The sequence below is a fragment of the Neodothiora populina genome (genome assembly GCF_041146345.1).
Source record: "Neodothiora populina strain CPC 39397 chromosome Unknown canker_contig_15, whole genome shotgun sequence".
Lineage (NCBI taxonomy): Eukaryota > Fungi > Ascomycota > Dothideomycetes > Dothideales > Dothioraceae > Neodothiora > Neodothiora populina.
The window spans coordinates 1,107,128-1,125,062 of record NW_027191413.1 but is presented as its reverse complement, the minus strand read 5'-3'; the positions used below and the strand labels follow the sequence as shown (position 1 = coordinate 1,125,062).

Here is a 17,935-nt window from a genome sequence, read left to right as displayed (position 1 = left end):
ATAAAAAAAATGTATTGGGGAAAATCTTGGTGGTGACGAACGCTCGGCTGGGCTGATGCAACTTCGCGCATCTTATCTTATCGCACCGAGAGAAAAGATCAGTCGAGTCAGTGTAGGGCTGAGGCTTGGTAAGATAAGGTGTCCATCCCACCTTCACCTGCACCTTGCGTGTACCTCCGTAAATACATGTACAGTACAGTATACTTGTGGTACTGTACTTGTATAAATGCACCGCTGGGTCACGGCAAGGGTTGGACCCACGACGACCGGTCAGAATAAGGTATGCTCATGCTTATGCCTGTGCCTGTGCACACTGGCTGCATTCCTGCATCCTGATCTCCCGATTCCAATAGCCTGTGGATCAATGAGTGGAGACGGCGAAGAGAACTAAGAGAACTAAGAGAACTAAGAGAGCCAAACGCCTGTGGCTCAGGATCGGATCCGTGAACCACAAATGTCACCTTAGACTTTGCGCTATCCCCGATCTTCGACATTGCTCGCATGCATAGAGCTGCTACATTGTCGTTGCACTTGCTGTGTGCAAGCAGGTCTTGGCAGTCGGACAAGAGCTGGAGGTGGAGTGGCATGTGTATACCAGTAAACACAGGGCGAACGATAACAGCCAGTCCGCTGCTGCATATCTCCACATTGGAAGCAGAACCGCCAGGGAGTCTGCTCCGTCGATCTGTCAATCGTGCGGTGCGGAGGGGCTGCTTCCATCATCTATATATTTGAAATCAATACGCCACGGCCTCGTGCTCGCACAAGTCAAGTGGCTTAATCTAAAGAGGAGCTCTCGTTGCATATTTATTCATTACCCATCACATCGATGGAATGATGATTTGAAACACAGCGGCAATACCACCACCGGCGATTAGAACAGCGAGAAAGAGGTTGAAGCTTTGGGCGTCCCGTCCTCGTTCAGCTCGTCACGTCACGTACTTGTATTGTCCTCTACACGAGTATTTCAGCTCCGGCTGCTCGACCTCTTTTTTTGTGGTAGACGATCCCCTGTCCTGTCCTGTCCTGTCCTGTCCCGTCCCTGTCAAGCGTGAAAGTCCAAAGTCAAATTCCCCGTCGCGTCTCCCTGTCTCCTGCAGACGAGTCCGTAACTTTACCTTTGCCTTGCTCTGCTCTGCCTTGCTCTCTCTCTCTCTCTCTCTTTTCGTTCGTGTTCCTTGCTTTCCCCTCATCCTCTTTCCCTCTCCCCCACCAACTGCCGCTGCTTCTTGTCCGGGAAAGCTAGACAACAATAACAACAACTCCGATTGCCGGCCGCGTTTCCATCAACAACTCCACTCCATTGCTATTTCCATCGTTTGAGACCGCGCTACCTTACTCACCACTCCCGAGAACAGCCACAAACCACATCTGGTTCATCTGGTTCATCTAGCCCATCTAGCCCACCTGGCCCACAGCATCAGACACAATCCCACATCCTACCATCGACCCCGTCCCCACAATGGACGAGACATATGAGGCTCAACTCGATCCCGGCGCCGCCAACCACGAGCACGTCAGCAATCCATCCCCATCGCCCGATGAGGCCAGCATGCAGACCATCACCGCCGACACCGTCCAGGCTCTACCGAACGTCGAAGTCCAGAGTAATCATTCGCAATCACAGTACGGCGAGCGACCGCAGACCTCATATTCAGACACTGGCTTCTCCCGCAGCGCATATGCCTCGTATTCGGCGGATAACACCCCCGAATCACATCATCGCAAGAACTTCTCTCCCGATTCAGGTGTCGAGGACAGGCCTCGCTATGGCGAACAACATTCTTCCCGCCCCAGCTCTAGACTGAGCCGGCAGAACAGCGACTACGAGCAGCAACAACAGCAGCCACAACAAGGCCAGGGGCAGCGGCAACAGGCGCAGAAGAATGCAAGCGTCGTCATCAAGGTTGGCATGGTCGGCGACGCGCAGATTGGAAAGACCAGTCTGATGGTCAAATACGTCGAAGGCAGTTGGGATGAAGACTACATCCAGACCTTGGGTAAGTTGTGCCTTCAGCGACGACTGTTTCTGCACTCTTTGATGCTAATAGCTCGTCGCAGGTGTGAATTTCATGGAAAAGACCATCAGCATCCGCAACACCGAAATCACCTTCTCAATTTGGGATTTAGGTGGCCAACGCGAATTCGTCAATATGCTCCCTCTTGTATGCAACGACGCAGTTGCCATCCTTTTCATGTTTGACCTCACCCGGAAGAGCACACTCAATTCCATCAAGGAATGGTACAGACAAGGCAGAGGCTTCAACAAGACCGCCATCCCTTTTCTTGTCGGCACCAAATATGATCACTTCGTCAACTTCCCCAGAGAGGAGCAGGAAGAGATCAGCCTGCAAGCCAAGCGTTTCGCAAAGGCCATGAAGGCCAGTCTCATCTTCAGCAGTACCAGCCACAGCATCAACGTCCAAAAGGTATGCCTTGTTCTTTTGTCCATATACCACTTTTTTCCACTGACACACGTGCCAACTAGATCTTCAAGATCGTCCTGTCCAAAGCCTTCGATCTCCGATGCACGATTCCCGAGATTGAGCACGTCGGCGAGCCGCTCCTGCTCTATCAGTCCGTCGGTTGTTGATCGGACTCACAATCATTGATCCCGCAGGCTTATGCCGAACATTGCACGGGTCGCGGACAATCCGCCACAAGCGCCACATCCAGCACAACCACAGGCGAACGCCCACTACCGACTTTCTCACCATACTATACCCGTCTGAGAAATCCACGAGGACATGTTTCAACGGCCGCACATGACCAAAGAAAACTCCACGGCTTTCCCTTTTCTCACCATTTCTAAAGATCCAGAAGATCTGCCTCACAGCGACTGGGCAATTGGCTCCATCACAATATTTACAATTTTCCTTTGTTCAGACTCTTCGGCTCGCATACAGACCGGCTACGGATAGGTTGGGGGAGTTGATACAAACTGTTTTTTCTTTTCTTGCTGTCTGTTTGGTCACTGGTCACTGGAGCTGGAGCATTCAATACCACATTTTTCTTATAATCTCCGGGACTGGCGTAAAATAGGGTGGTACTTGGGGGATGCATACACACCTTCTCAAGCTCATCTCGCAAATACCGAGCGGCTTCATCCCGAAGAATGGATCTGGCAAGGGGCGCATCACACAAGCGCCCCCACATCACTCTGGGTCTTTATTGGGTGCCAAGCATTGTGCTGGTCCGCGTGCGAACACATTGAGACTTTTCAGCGAATTGTATTTTTTCCTTTTCTGCTATCTTGCTTATTCTACAATATTGTCTTTTTGACTGTGCTGAATAGAGCGGCACAGTGGTGGCGAGGGCACGGGCGGAGCAGTGTTGGGCAAGCGAGCAGCCAAGTCAGCGACGCAAAGGCCAGAAGTGATTCGACTTGTAGGTATCCAAGCTTCCACAACGAATTGGTTTTCATCCTGCCTAGACACGATCTCTCTTCTGTGTTGTTGCTTCTCGACTCAAACAGAGCTATGGCTTATCTGGACCGAGCGTCATTCCCATTATGGCAGGATGTCTCGTGATTATGATATCTGTATCGAACAACATCCCACATGCCACGTGCCACGGTGGTCCCTGACAATCGCATTCTACTTCATGCAATGCGTCAACCCTACACGAATAGTATCATCCAGACACTCTCCTGTCGCGCTCATACATCCTTGACACAGATCATCCGCCACCTGGCGTACTTCAGTCTCCGCCGTGCTTACTGTGCTAAAGTATGCGCACGCGCCCTTCTTAGATTGTGACTTATCAAATCGAGATTTCCATGTCCAAAGGCAACTGTAGGTAAGATCTTACTGGTCTTTGTTTCCTCGAACTTGACCCATTCGCTGAACGCTTCATTTGGCGTCATCGTCCTGGTCGTATGCAGGTGCGAGTGAAGACTTCAGTAAACAGGGTTGAAGCAGACATTGCAGGAGAACGACATGACTGATGGGTGGCAATGTCCACAGGATCTAGTCATCTGGCCGATCGTATCGGACACCTTGCTTAGGGTTTGTGTTGTCAAAGGTTGGGTACGCTTCGAGGGGATCAAGTATGAATATGATGCTTTAAACGCGCATGTCCAGTATGTCGATGCAGCTATCATGCTGTCATTGGTGTAGCTAGGACTGCTTAGTCTGGGGACACTCTAGCTTGTGATTGCATCCGTTCGCAATCAACTCGAGCCTCGAACAAGAGAGCACTTGGGACTCAGAAGACGGTATAGCCGTTCCACACCAGATACCCAGCATCAATAGCCATGCTAGCAAGTGCAAAGGGAATCTTCATCTCGATAACACTAAAGATCCAAAGCGTGCCAAGCGGCGGTGCCTGCTTCATGACCGCAAAGTAATCATACGTGTTTCCAGCATAGATCATATAGCAGCCCGCAGCGACAGCACCTCCCAAAAAGAAGACCTGTCTCGCCATCTCGAACGCCTTGGCAGTCTGGGTCCGACAGAGATAGATCAAGGTGAACAATACCGGCATGATGGTTCCCGTCCGCTTGAAGATAGCCGGCCAAACGATCTCCATGGCATATTGCTGGAAAACCAGAACGTCAAGAGTAAAATGCACCATAGCCAGCGTGATGGTCAGGAACACCGCCTCGCCCACGGGTCCGATCACTTCATCATCAGCGATAAGAATATTTCCATTCTCGTCTCTGACCTGGCCGTCCTTGTACTTGGAATCGAACGGCTGGCCCTTTTGCGCCAGCGCAGCCATGCGTTCCTCGGCGATGTCGTAGAGCGTTTTGCCCTTGGGTCCAGAATAGTCAGGGTGAGCCATGGGTATGTCGGCCACGGTTTTGGGCAGCTTGGGTGGCTTTAGTGGTTGCCCGTTTGCTTTTGCTGCTGCTCGTCTTTCTTTTCTGTTTCGTGGGGCATCTTGCTCGTCGTCTGCCATATCTGTGTTAATGATATATCTATTCAACCTTTTTTTTCGTTGCGGTTGTGGTACTTGTGAATAAGCCTTTTGGGAACTGGTGATATAACGTGAAGTTGAAGCAACGTTTCGGCGGCGCGGGACTGGACTGATTGCTTCGTTTCGGGCCGAGGGCCGTCGTTTATCTCCGGATCTTGACTTCATCTTGTGTTTCAATAAATACACACTATCCTTTGAACATATCACATGAACTGGCAACGATCAGTGAGGGTGCCTCGTTGTTGCAGTCGTAGATCCTCACAATGCACTGGATCGGATGGGCGTCTCTACCCATTTGTGTAGTTGTACTATGGCTCTACACAAGTCTGCTGACATCGACCTTTCCGATGCTTCAGAATAAGCGTATCCTGCTGCTCATAGCGCATCCGGACGACGAAGCAATGTTCTTCGCGCCGACAGTCCTGTCATTGACACGACCAGAACTCGGCAATCATCTCAAGATCCTGTGTCTGAGCAGTGGCAATGCGGACGGGCTGGGTCAAGTGCGCAGCAAAGAACTGGTCAAATCTGGGCTTCTACTCGGGGTCCGCAGCGCTCAGGATGTGCTGGTGATCGATGATCCCAAGTTCCAGGATTCAATGACAGCAACTTGGGATGCGAAGGCCATCTCTACACTTTTAACCACGACATTCGCCCCCAAGATGGCTAAGATATCGCCAAAGTCTGCGCCTGAGACCAATATTGATGTTCTGATCACTTTCGACAAAGGCGGCGTCAGCAGTCATCCGAACCATATCTCTCTTTATCACGGTGCCTTGACTTTTGTGCGTTCGGTCATGCAACGACATAGCGGATGGGACCCGGCGATCAAGATGTACACGCTCGCTTCAGTCAATATCCTGCGCAAGTACATCTCCATCTTCGACGCACCTGTCATGATCGTCAAGACCATCTTCCAGAAGAAGGAAGTCGGTCAGTTCCCTACTCCTTTGCTTACTGTCAGTGGGTTCGCGAGTTATCGCACTGCACAGAAAGCAATGGTTGAGGCGCATGAGAGTCAGATGAGGTGGTTCCGGTGGGGCTGGATTGGGATCAGTCGGTATATGGTCATTAATGACTTGACGAAGCAGAAGGTTTCATGAGATGGATGTGATCTTACTGTCATTAACGATCGATCCAGGACTCATGGTCAGCACTGCTATCAGTTGACATGTCATCTCACCCCAGAACTGTAGAATCAGCATGTAGGCATACACCAAAAAGAGTAAAAGTATTCTTTCACGTACACATCTATCGACACTATTCAAGTCGTGCTGATATTGCCCAAGAGCGAGAAGACAGTAGCTCTTACCATTCGAGCAGCACTGATCCAATGTCAAGTTAAGTAAAGCTTGGGCACGCGCGTAGGGTAGAGGTGAGCGAAGAAAGCTGATAGTGGAACACAGCAGCACTAAACCAGTGTCAAGTAAAGTAAAGCATAGACACGCACGTTGAGTGAAGGTGAGCGAAGAGCTTGGCTAGTGGTGAGACACAACAATAACACTCCCGCTTCCCTTTTCAACCTTTCTCTTCTCGCAAACAACTTGCGTTCTACTTCTCTACACACACGCAAATACATCCACTCTCATCTCAGCCAACGCTATAGTGTGACCGACACTATAGTATTGACACAAAATCTGAAGCCTGCTGGACCTATACAAGGGCATCGACACTCGAACAACACATTGACAGAAAACTCGCCGCCTACTGTACCTATTCCACAGATCGGCAGTTGAACGACACATTGACATTACAACAAACATGACTGCTTATACGGCCATCCACGGCATGTGTGAATTAGCTAAAGGTACGCTTCCTTTCGGCCAATCCGAACAACGCAAATATCAAACTGTCCCGTATTGGAAAAGCTAACAGACCATAAACAAGGCGGAAGTGCTCTTCACCGACTCACGATGAAGTCGAGATGATCCTAAGTAGCTATATCGAGGAACACAAGCCCTGGCACAGCAAATCCAAAGTCATCTCACGCGCCGAGATGGTTGTGCTGCTTGAAAGCGAGTCCGACCCTCGCTCCCTCGGGTCCGGGTGTCACCTCGCCGCCATAGTTGCGTCTGAGATGCAGGCGCTCGAGAGACTCCCCAAGGAAATCGCCTTCAGACTTGAACAAATGACTTCTTCCTACAAGGTCGAATAAAAGAGGTGAAGCTGGGATCACCAAAGGGGCTGATCGACCACAAGAAGATTACCGTGTCGAATCTACGATGCGATGCCGTGGAAGGACCTCAGGAATCTACATCTAAAGAATGAAAACCAGAGCAGACTTTGCTTTCAGCATTGAAGGCAACATGCTAAAGATGCAACATGATTCCAATCGTCAATTAGTGTCCCGTGTGTAGGACATCACACTGTCGTCCCTGCAGTTCTGTATGTGCAACCCTGGTAGTAGACAGGCAGGTGGAAACACTGATGGATGCGCCACAGTCGGTTGTGTCCTAGATGTAGCGAAACATTTTTTTTGGAGACGTGTCTATCGATGGTCTTCATTTCTTGTTACTAGGCCTCTGAGTAAGCAAACAACAGACTTCACTTGCTAAGTTTCATGCAAGATGTCAAGTCAAGGCAAACATGGACACGCATGTAGAGTGAAAGTGAGTAGAACAAAGTTACTGTGCACTACAGCAACTCACCCCTTCTATTTACAGCACCTTTCTTCTTACAGACCATCCTTCTTCTCTCTACACTGCACATAAACGCATGCTCGTGGAGACAACTCAGCCAACGCTAAAGCATCAATACACCGCACTAAAAGAAGTAAGTCGTAACAGCATTGAGCTCACTGCATACATCGACTAATGAACGTGTTTAGTCGAGGCAACTCTACCGTGACAAACATGGCTACCTACACTGAATCATGAGCCTAATCGAATTGGCTATTAGTGAGTCTTATCGTGGAATCGACTCTTGCCAAATTTTTACACAGAGCACTCTTATCCGAAGATGAGTCCTTCAGCGAACTAACAGACAACAGTCAACGCGAAGGTGCTCTTTGGCGGCTACAACGATGTAAATGTTGTCATGACACGACGTAATGGTCCTGTGGAATGGTACAGCACTGCCGCCGTTATTCAACCACAGCCACCAGTTGTGATGCTTGAACGGACATCCAAGGGTCACGTCGAGAAAAGCTGCAAGAGAACCGATGATTTGGACGCGATCGAGACTCTTCTGACTGCTATTGCTCTACGTCTCCGAAAGACGCTTGCAGACAGATTTGATCGTGAAGATTCACCTTGAGGAAAGCGGCGTTTTCTGCAGGCGGTCTGGCATTAGAAGACGACAGAAGGGACATAAAGGCAAGGAGAAGCAAGATGTCAAGGTCACGATTACACGAGATACAACTACTTTACGAATCTCCAGCGAGAGGGGAGCGACGAAAACAGGCCTTTAGTGCACCATATAGGCACTTGCGAAGTTCGAAAACACGAGTTCTACTTCTCAATAGAGATCTCACGTGCGGCATGTTACTCTGCAGTCCCTGCAGATCTGTGTGCGTAGTCCCGGTAGCGAAACACTGACAGATGGGACCGAATCGTTTGTGTCCCAGCTATACGGTCCCAAGGATCCGGCTAATGGCTGCCGGTAATCTTATCCTCTGAATCTCATATGCTTTAGAGACTTCGGATTTCCAGTACTTGTATAATGCTATAAGGCGCGCACTATCCATTAGTCGAAAGTGTCGATCAGTAACAACGTTCAGTAAGCGACCTATAAACAATATACAGCACATGTCTTCGAGGTCCAGTATGGTGTGTGAGAGAGCCGCAATTCGCATCGCATCGGGATAATGTAAGTGGAATTAGTTCTTCGCCTCATTCATTGTGAAGTCGTGTCCATCTACGGATATCTTCGGAAACTTGACAACCATTTGGCAAGTTGCAATATACATAGTAGTCCGCTATTGCAGAGCAAGACTCGGTCGCAACAGCCGGAGAAATATAAGTACACCATCGGACAATTGGTTGACGTCGGTCACGTATGTCGTACTGTAAGGTGTCTCATCCGATCGGAACCATCAGGTATACTGCTTTATCAGCACTCTTTTTGAATGGAAACGCCCTGTCTCAACCGGCGTAATTGAGGAAAACATCAGCGATGGACTGCTTGACGTTGTGTGAAGCGCGGATACCATGTCGTCTGAAAGTGGGGCTTCGGACTCCTGCAGGGTGCGGAGACGGAAGTCGCTTGCAGCCCTAAGCATCCTCACATCACCAAAGAATCAACCTGCAACCACACGTTGGGGCGGTCGTCGCCAATTTGGATCTAGAGACCTACCAAAGGATACTGTCCTCGAGCGGCCTATCCGCAGAAGACAGACTTTGCTTCTCGGTGATACTTATTTGCCCACGCGTAGGGACTTGGCATCTACGGAAGGAAAATTTTGGCGTGGAATCTCAGCCGTATGCTGGCCATGTTACCGTAAACTCCCATTGTTCGTCGACCAAAGGTGAGTTTTGGAGTACGCAAGTCGGCGCTAAAATGGCAACATCGCCTCCCCACGTGTCTGCCATTGTCAAGGTAAAGGGGCACGGTGCACATATCAGATAACCTTGTGCGGTTGTCGGCCGACAACCGGGAGACGACGTCTTGTTACACCAGAAACTCCCAATAGTCAGCTTGCAGATCATACGCGACTTCCACCAGAGCCTGTCGAAGACGCAGCATGTAGATCGAACTTCCTTCTAACCTTCCAGAATGGGCATGGGTGCTGTGTTATAGCGATAAGCCTTATGGAAATCCAGTAGCTCTGCGGTTTCATATGACACCCATCTCTTATATGAAACCCATGGTAGGTCGTTCAAGCTGTCGCTTTTTGCGCTGCTGGTTTGTATGGACCTGTTTCGCGCGAGGTAAGGCCACTACGACAACGGTACCGGATCTCACAAGAAATCCCGTCTCATGTTTCCGATAGCAGCCCTGCCTATATGCCTTCAACACCAGATGGTGGCTTGATTGCCCCACTATGCTGTAGGATGGACTTAAAAAGTTCATGATCCCAATTTTCTTTGCTTGTCTGCTATCTTTTCTTGTACACTACCTTTCAGGAGCATCGCGCGGCTCAGTCTAGATCTGCCAGCAACAATGGGAAAGCTCAGTGGAGAGGTCATCTACGATGGCACCAACAGCCCCCCAGAGAGTGAGAGTCAGAGTGTGACTGTTCAAGATTGGACAGACGAAGAGGAAAAGAGGGTTGTCCGCAAGTAAGCATTAATATGCGAAGTTTAAGGCTTTACAGCCATGCTAACTTAATGCAAGACTCGACTTTACTGTGCTGCCGCTCCTGACTATCGTATTCTTCTTCCTGCAACTAGATCGTACGAACATGGGCAATGCCCTTACCGACAACTTCCTCAAAGACACTGGCATCACTCAATATCAGTACAACATTGGACAACAACTCCTCTCGGCTGGAATCGTGATTCTGGAAATCCCCTCGAATCTTATCCTCTACAAAGTTGGTCCACGCGTCTGGATCAGTTGTCAGATTTTGGCATGGGGTCTAGTGGCAACTTTCCAGGCTTTCCAGCATGGACTCGGTCCTTATATCGCCACTAGGTTCTTGCTCGGTCTTTGCGAGGCTGGCTTCATTCCTGGCGGTCTCTACGTATTGTCCATGTACTACAAGAAGTCAGAAACGTCTAAGCGTTTTTCTGTTTACTTCTTCGGCAACAACTTTGCAGCCGCCTGCACTGGTCTTATGGCTTATGGAATGTAAGTCGAACTAAGTGCGCTATCATCGGCGCAACAACAGTAGCTGACACAAAGAAGTCTTCAGATGCGAGGCGTCGGTGGCTTGGCTGGTTGGCAATGGCTTTTCTTAGTGAGTACATCTCCATGTCTACCGTGTTCGACATTGACTGACAGTATTGCCCGTAGCTTGAGGGTATCATGACTATCTGCAGTGGACTACTCTTCATGGCATTGATGCCAAAGGACCCGAACCACCCGAAGAGTTTCTTAGGATTCACAGCTTTCACAGAAAGGGAGCAGTACATCCTTCGACAAAGAGTGCTTCACGACGATGCCAGCAAGGAGCGAAAGCATGATCACATCTCAATGAAGGAACTTGGTCATATCCTTTCCAATTGGAGAATCTACCCTCACGTCATCATGGGCATCTGTGGCATGGCTCCAGTGACAACGCTGAGCCAGTATGGTCCGACACTCGTCAAGTCATTCGGCTACGGCCGCCTCAGATCCAACGCCCTCAGTTCTGTCGGTCCTTGGATCCAGATCGTACTTAACTTCTTATCAGGCTACCTGGCAGACAAGACGAACCGCCGCGGTTTCGTCAATCTTGGTGGTCTCTCCCTATGGTGGGGCTTCACGCTCGGCAACCTCATCCTCGCCGACTCCAAGTCCAGAGAGGCACGCTACGCACTGCTGACATGCGCACTGGCTGTTCAGTACATCTGGCATCCCGTCAACGGCGCCTGGCTATCGATGAACTCTCGCTCGCCCGCTGAGCGTTCCGTCACCATGGCCATGTTCGTCATGTCTGCCAACTTGGGCGGAATCGTCGGTGCGCAAATCTTCCAGGCGGAAGACGCGCCTCACTACAAGACCGGATGGACCGTCATCGTCTGTCTGATTTCCGTCGCCATCGTCATGAACCTCTTCAACAATGTGCAATATCGCCTGTCGAACCGCGCGTTGGCAAAGGCCGAGGCGAATGATGCGCTTGACGAGAAGGTGGAAGGACAAGCCTTGCCTGAAGCAGGGTGGCGGTACAAGCTCTGAGAGACTTGTAGTAGTAACGAAGGATTTTTTCCTTAAAAGCACTTGTTTTCCATTATACAAATTATAGATTATAGACGTAGACACTAACGATTAGACCGATCAATTTTTCAGATGCACTTTTTACGATCAACCTTGTCTGCTGAGCCCCTTGACTCCGTCAATCCGCATGTGCTATACAGCACCCATCCCATCCAGTCCCTCTCAACCATGGTCCAATCTCAGCGCCACAGTACCATGGGCGCCCTCTACACCCCACCCCATGCTCAAGCTCAACACCATCTCACCAGACCTGTCCACACAATCAACACCCCTTCCACTGAGCCTCACAACCCATCAATCCCCCCAGCAAGGCCCCCCAACATCTCTCTATCCCTCTCAGAGACCCTGACCAACAACCCTTCCTCCAAAGAGCATTGACCACCCATCCATGAAGACACGCCACCAGCACTGCCGCTCCACGCATCAGCAATCCTCTCGATCAGCGCCTCCCAAAACCTCGAGAACCACGAATTCTTCTGTCGTGTTGGCGACTGTAGTAGGTCCTGGCGTCCAAGACCACAGGAATGAGTAGGAAAGAGCGGCTCTGAACGTCCCGCGAGGCCTTGCTGGAAGTGAGCAGGGCTCAGACGTCGCGCAAAGTCGTCGTCAGAGTCGAGGAACAGAGGAAGGGGTTTAGGGACCTTGAAGGCGCGGGGAGGGCGTTGGGGCTGGTCGGTTTGTGCTTCTGTGTCCTTTAGGGGTTGGGTCTTGTAGGTCGAGGATGACGATGAGGGAAGGGTTTTGTGGTTGTGGTTTCGACGGTGTATTGCGTTCTCCATAGCTGAGGGTGCTTCTCGTCTAGTTTCAAGGGCGCTAGACTGTTGGTCGGTCATGGCATGATAAAGGCGGCTCCGGAAGAAGCTGACGGCGGGCACCTTGGATATCGGCAGGGACCAGAGCTGGTGGTAGTGGAGGGATGGCAGGCCCTCAAGATGTTTGAGCTTGGTTATTGTCTTAGGTGAAGCACGATACTTTCTCCGCGGATGAGGATGAGTGTGGTCATTGTTAATGGGCAAGGTGGACCTGTGAACGCATGTGGAAGGAACACCTTAAGCAGAAATGTCTTGACATTGTGCTGAAGCAGATGATTGTTCTTGCCTGCACGATAACACAATAAAAGTACATGTAATCATGTAGATCAAGCAGATCACGTCACATAACAGCATAAGAAAAATAATATAGAACAACGTCGTGCGATTTTCTTCGCACGTCTATGGAACAGTATGACTACGAGATGTGCAACACGTGAGTGTTGTGAGGATTGATTTCCTTCTTGACAATTGAGGTGATGGAAAAGGTGGGGTTAAAATTCACGCAGCCAGGAAGAATTAACCGCAACCCTTTGAAAAAGAAGCCAAACCATTGACGCCGACGATATTGGATATGATGTGAGGAAACTTGGTGGTGGGGGTGGATTCAAAGGGGTAGAAGAGGTTACATGACGGTGCATCGATTTCCTGCCAGTGAATACCAGCTCATCAAGGGGGAATATGCCAGGATAGCCAAAACAGCTCTCTTACTGGTTCGTCGTGGATGGGGTGTGATGTTTGAGTTGTCGGTGCAAAAAGAAACGTGATACTTGTCGTGGCTTTGTTGAAAAGGCGAGTCGGCGCCGAGGACAAGGCATGGAAACAAGGGGTATCGATGCGTTATGCAAAGAGTGATGCACATTTCGTACGAGTGGTCTCGTAACCTTGACCAAGCACTTTGCTCATATGGCACGCGATACCATGTCGAAGACTTGCTTGGGACGGTCAAGCGATTGCTGCTCGTCGAGCGGACAGTCATGTGGCGAACGTGTGAACGTGCGTCCAGCTCTTTACATGTCCATGCTGTCACCACCATTTGCGAAGTTGAAGTTTTGCTGCTGTTGTTGAGCACCGAAGCCGAACTGGCCGTCTTGTCCAGCCTGGGGAGCGAGTTCGTTCATGTCGCCCTCGCCCTCCTCATCGGAGAAGTACTTCTCGATGATGTTGTAAGCCTTCATGTAGATCTCCTCATTGGCGTTGTTCTGGCAATCGTGGATCTTCTCCATGCCACCGCACTCCTCGATGAAGAGAGCGTAACGGTTAACCGGAGGCTCGTTGGTGCCCTCGGCAGCCTCCTTGTCCATATCGCCGACCTTGAGGATGTTCTCGAGACCGTCAAGAGCGACCTGGATGATCTTGTTATCGGGGCACGAGAGCAGGTCACACAATGGGCGGATGGCACCATGTGAGACGAGGTAGCGGAGCTGGTCGGGCTTCTGGAGTCCACCAGAGGTGGCGTTGGAGATGGCCCAGCATGCCTCCTTTCTGGTCTTGAAGTCGCCGTTGGACAGAAGGTGGATCAGGGGGTCCATGAGACCAGCGTCGATGACGGACTGGATCTGAGTGGAGTTGCCAGCAGTGATGTTGGAGATGGTCCAGCAAGCCTCCTTGCGGATGCCGTCCTTGGTGGAGCTGAGCAGTGAGAGAAGAGCAGTGAGAGCACCGCTATTAATGATGACCTGGGTCTGAACGTCGTCGCCGGTGACAATGTTGCCAACGGAACGGAGGGCAGGGGTCTGCACGGAAGTCGAGGCGTGCATGAGGAGCTCGACGAGGCGGCGAGGGATGTTGGCCTCGATGACGGCCTGGATCTTGTCGTTGGAGCCATCCGACAAGTAGGAGATGGCCCAGCAGGCATCGATGAGGACCTCGTCGTCGAGAGAGTAGATGAGCTTGGCAAGGACTGGAAGAGCGGGGTTGATCTAGGGATGGCGGGTCAATATCAGGTATGTCTCGGTGAATGCACGAAACGGCAGTAACTTACAGTGGCCCAATCAGGCTGGGGGGTCTTGCCACGGCAGAAATTGCTCAGAGTCCAGGTAGCATTACGAAGCATGCTCAGCTTACGGCTGTTGCCTGCTGCATCGTTATTCCCCGATGACGCATTCTCGATGAGGTTCATGGTGTTACCGAGAAGGTTGACCAGGGGCGTGAGAGCACCGCACTGGAGGACAAAATCTCTACATTGCGGGCTGTCACCAGCAATGTTACCGAGAGCCCAAACGGCTTGCTCTCTGACATCGGGCTCGGGGCTATCGAGCAACTCAACAAAGATGGGCACGGCACCGGCGTTGATAACGACTTGTGTTTGTTGAGCAGATCCGGAGGCAATGTTGGTAAGGGCCCAGGCAGCCTCAAACTGAACGAGGGTGTGGGGAGAGCGAAGGAATTCGACGAACCGGCCGACTACGCCAGTCTCTATGACACGCTCGATAGGAGGGTTGCGCTCCTTTGATAGGAGCTTTCTGAATTTGGTCGTGGCGGCAATTTGCTCTTCGATCTTGTCCGAGAAAACACCCTGCACCATCACAGGGAGCTCCTCATTGAGCTGATGGAGGTCAATGTCAGCAGTTGGTTCTGTCTCATACTGGACTGGGTCGCTTTCTAAGATTATGATTATGAGGAGGAGCATTGCTTCGCTTCCCGATGAAAGAATGGATAGATGAATGAAGGAATGAATGGATGGATGAATGGGCATCAACACATGACTAGGCAGGAGGGAGGCATTATTGGAGTAATGCCATGTGAAGTGTGACATGGGACACATGCTCGCTCGAAATGTCGATTCTTGCTTTCAACCACTCACGCCCCACTTGATGAAGTGGCAGTGAGAGCAATTTCGGCATAAACAGATAAATGTAAGAGTTAGACATACCTGGCTCTCGATAGTGCCCGACTCATCGTCACTGTCGGGGGCAGCGCCCAGAGAGGCACCAAGCGCACTCTCGCCACGGTTTGTGATTCCTCTTCTCTTCGCAAGGTTCTCCTCGCGCTTCTGCTTTCTGATCTCCACCTGCTGTTCTTCACGACGACGACGGAGCTCGTCTGGCTTGAAGGTGTTCTTCGCCTTGAAGGTCGTCCTGCGATGCTCCGGGATGTATCGATCCGCCATGATGAGGAGTTTTGGGATTACTGGCGCCTCTCAAAGGTAAAGGAAGGGAATGAGTAGTGAATGCGCAGATGGTGGGTACGTCAAGCAAAGAAGAATTGTAAGGTCCGTGTTTTCTTTGATTATAACCGTGAGCCGCAGTCTGTCAGAAGCACGAGGGGCAACACTGCGCTATGACCCTTTGCTTCTTTCCTTTAATACCTGGTTTTTGAACTTGCACCTTCTCTCTTTCTCGACCCACGGTTTACCCGGTGCCAAGCCTGTAGCTGTGCTTGTGGTCCGAGCGTCCACTCTACGCGCTTCGCGTCTTCCCTCGCTGCAGATTGATATATCTGAGCTGCGGTGCCATCAAGGTTACTGCTTGATCAGATGGAGAGAGATTACAGTAGACTACCATGGCTCTGACAGCTCCAGGCTTCGATAGCCTCGCCGAGGCATTCGAGTACCCAAAAGGGACCAAGAATGTCATTGGCATGGTCGTCGAGAAGCCATTCCCACCTAAGAAGACACGAACGAATGGTATGTGTTACAATGGTCCGGCTACTGTAGACTCAGCTGATGGCCAAAGAATGGATGCTTACGTTCATCATCAATGATCACAAGCTAGCCAGAAAGAACACTCCTTACGGAGGCATCAAGGTTCGCATATTCTGTGACGAGGAAGCACAACTGCCACATATCAACGGTGTAGGAGATGTCATTATCTTACGTGCAGTTCAAGTAAGTGTCTTCCGCAGATGACCAGCCATGTATCGTCCATCCCCATTCCGGCCATTCTCTGGCTCCAGGACAAAGTTAGTGAAACCACTGAACGTTGTGATACCCTACACACATCCTCCATGGCAGCTCCAACATTTATAGCGAGACTTTTCTATCCTTCAAATTGTTCTACAGCATGGTGTCTTGCCCATTCGCTTACCCATCAACTCTTAGGCCACAGTGTTTAGTGCCGCTCCGCTTCTCTGCAGTGTAAAACGACAGACATCGTATGCTGTATTTCCGAAAGCATGCATACCTGCTGTTGTTCCAAAATCTCAAGGGCGCGGACAGGATATGCCGACAGAGATATGCAAAAGCATTTGCTACACTCCCTTGCAGCCGTGGACACCGTCTCAAGAAGAGCAGGAGTTCGTCGTCCGTATGAAAAGCGCTACCGAGAAGGCTCTCGGGGACACTGGTGTCAGTGCAGTCGAAGACTCAAAAGACAGTAATGTAGTGAAGCCTCCTGCCAGAGAGCGTACGTACCCCCCTCTATGCAGCCTCGATCCATCAGCTGATAGCCATGTCCTTTTACAGAAAAGCTACATGGCCGCAGTGAGAAATTCACCCTCATCCAGGATGCTGCATTCAACAAGTTCTATGACATTCTGGTCGAGATCGTCAAGATATTCCCCACTCAGAATGGTGCCTACGAGGTATACGTCACAGATTATACTTCAAATCCAATGCTCTTCAATTACCCTTCGCCTTATGAGAAGGACGACAGTTTGGGGGTTCAGGACGGAGATGAGTTCGGCTACATGATGCCGACAAGTAAGCGTGACTGGCCAGGTCCATATGGCTCGATGACACTCACAATCGAAGTCCATCAACCGCACGCCTCAGTATTCGAATCCAGAGTCAAGGATGGCGACATCATCTACATTTCAAACATGAGAGTAAAGCAAAGCAGGCAGAATAAGATGGAGGGCAATCTGTGGACAGATTACAAATTCCCTAACAAAATCAGCATACATCCCGTTGAGCTGGATCAGGATGACCCGACTCAGAAAGCACTCGCGAAGCGACGAGACGACTACAAGACGAAGCTTGCTCGACAGCAAGCCCAGCAAACCCCCAGCGAGTCACACGAGAAACTTTCGAAAGGCCAAAAGAAGCGCAAAAGAGACAAGGCCAAAAAAGCCGAAAGGAAACAAAAGACTCAGGCCGACCACCACGAACAGCCTTCTAACAACAAGAATATCCGCTGTATCGTCAGACAGGATATTGAACTATTGCCATTGTCGAGTCTGACGCCTCCCTTGCAGCCAGCCAATGCAAAAAACAGCAAGCCTGACACATCACTAAGGTTGAGTCGAGTTCGCGTTCGTGTTGTCGACTTTTATCCACCAAAGATCGAGGACTTTTCAGAGCCTGTAGGGGCGACACAAGACAGCGACTACGACCCGATTGATCTGGACTATTTAACACCGCAATGGGAATGGTCATTCACTCTACTAGTTGAGGACGCTTATGCTTCAAAGTCATCTGCAGAGGAAGTGAAGGCTCAGGTGTGGCTACAAGTCAATCACCAGGATGC

At 50.5% G+C, this 17,935-nt stretch overlaps 5 protein-coding genes across 5 annotated transcripts; 3 read left to right on the top strand and 2 right to left on the bottom strand.

Moving 5' to 3' along the window:
• Positions 1 to 1,462: 1,462 nt before the first annotated feature.
• Positions 1,463 to 2,593, top strand: AAFC00_002740 (uncharacterized protein; the record flags this gene model as incomplete). Its single annotated transcript, XM_069342100.1, has 3 exons — positions 1,463 to 2,000; positions 2,062 to 2,429; positions 2,489 to 2,593. 3 exons carry the CDS (start codon positions 1,463 to 1,465, stop codon positions 2,591 to 2,593), a joined length of 1,011 nt encoding a protein of 336 aa, XP_069198606.1.
• A 1,613-nt stretch (positions 2,594 to 4,206) lies between these two features.
• On the bottom strand, positions 4,207 to 4,902 carry AAFC00_002739 (uncharacterized protein; the record flags this gene model as incomplete). Its single annotated transcript, XM_069342099.1, has 1 exon — positions 4,207 to 4,902. The coding sequence occupies one exon, from the start codon at positions 4,900 to 4,902 to the stop codon at positions 4,207 to 4,209; it is 696 nt and encodes a 231-aa protein (XP_069198605.1).
• Positions 4,903 to 5,183: 281 nt separating this feature from the next.
• Positions 5,184 to 6,023, top strand: AAFC00_002738 (uncharacterized protein; the record flags this gene model as incomplete). Its single annotated transcript, XM_069342098.1, has 1 exon — positions 5,184 to 6,023. The coding sequence occupies one exon, from the start codon at positions 5,184 to 5,186 to the stop codon at positions 6,021 to 6,023; it is 840 nt and encodes a 279-aa protein (XP_069198604.1).
• A 3,997-nt stretch (positions 6,024 to 10,020) lies between these two features.
• Positions 10,021 to 11,679, top strand: AAFC00_002737 (uncharacterized protein; the record flags this gene model as incomplete). The annotated part of the gene is made up of 4 exons (XM_069342097.1): positions 10,021 to 10,139; positions 10,195 to 10,650; positions 10,708 to 10,759; positions 10,816 to 11,679. 4 exons carry the CDS (start codon positions 10,021 to 10,023, stop codon positions 11,677 to 11,679), a joined length of 1,491 nt encoding a protein of 496 aa, XP_069198603.1.
• A 1,858-nt stretch (positions 11,680 to 13,537) lies between these two features.
• On the bottom strand, positions 13,538 to 15,639 carry AAFC00_002736 (uncharacterized protein; the record flags this gene model as incomplete). Its single annotated transcript, XM_069342095.1, has 4 exons — positions 13,538 to 14,449; positions 14,512 to 14,603; positions 14,658 to 15,075; positions 15,403 to 15,639. The coding sequence occupies 4 exons, from the start codon at positions 15,637 to 15,639 to the stop codon at positions 13,538 to 13,540; spliced, it is 1,659 nt and encodes a 552-aa protein (XP_069198602.1).
• Between the last annotated feature and the right edge of the window lie 2,296 nt (positions 15,640 to 17,935).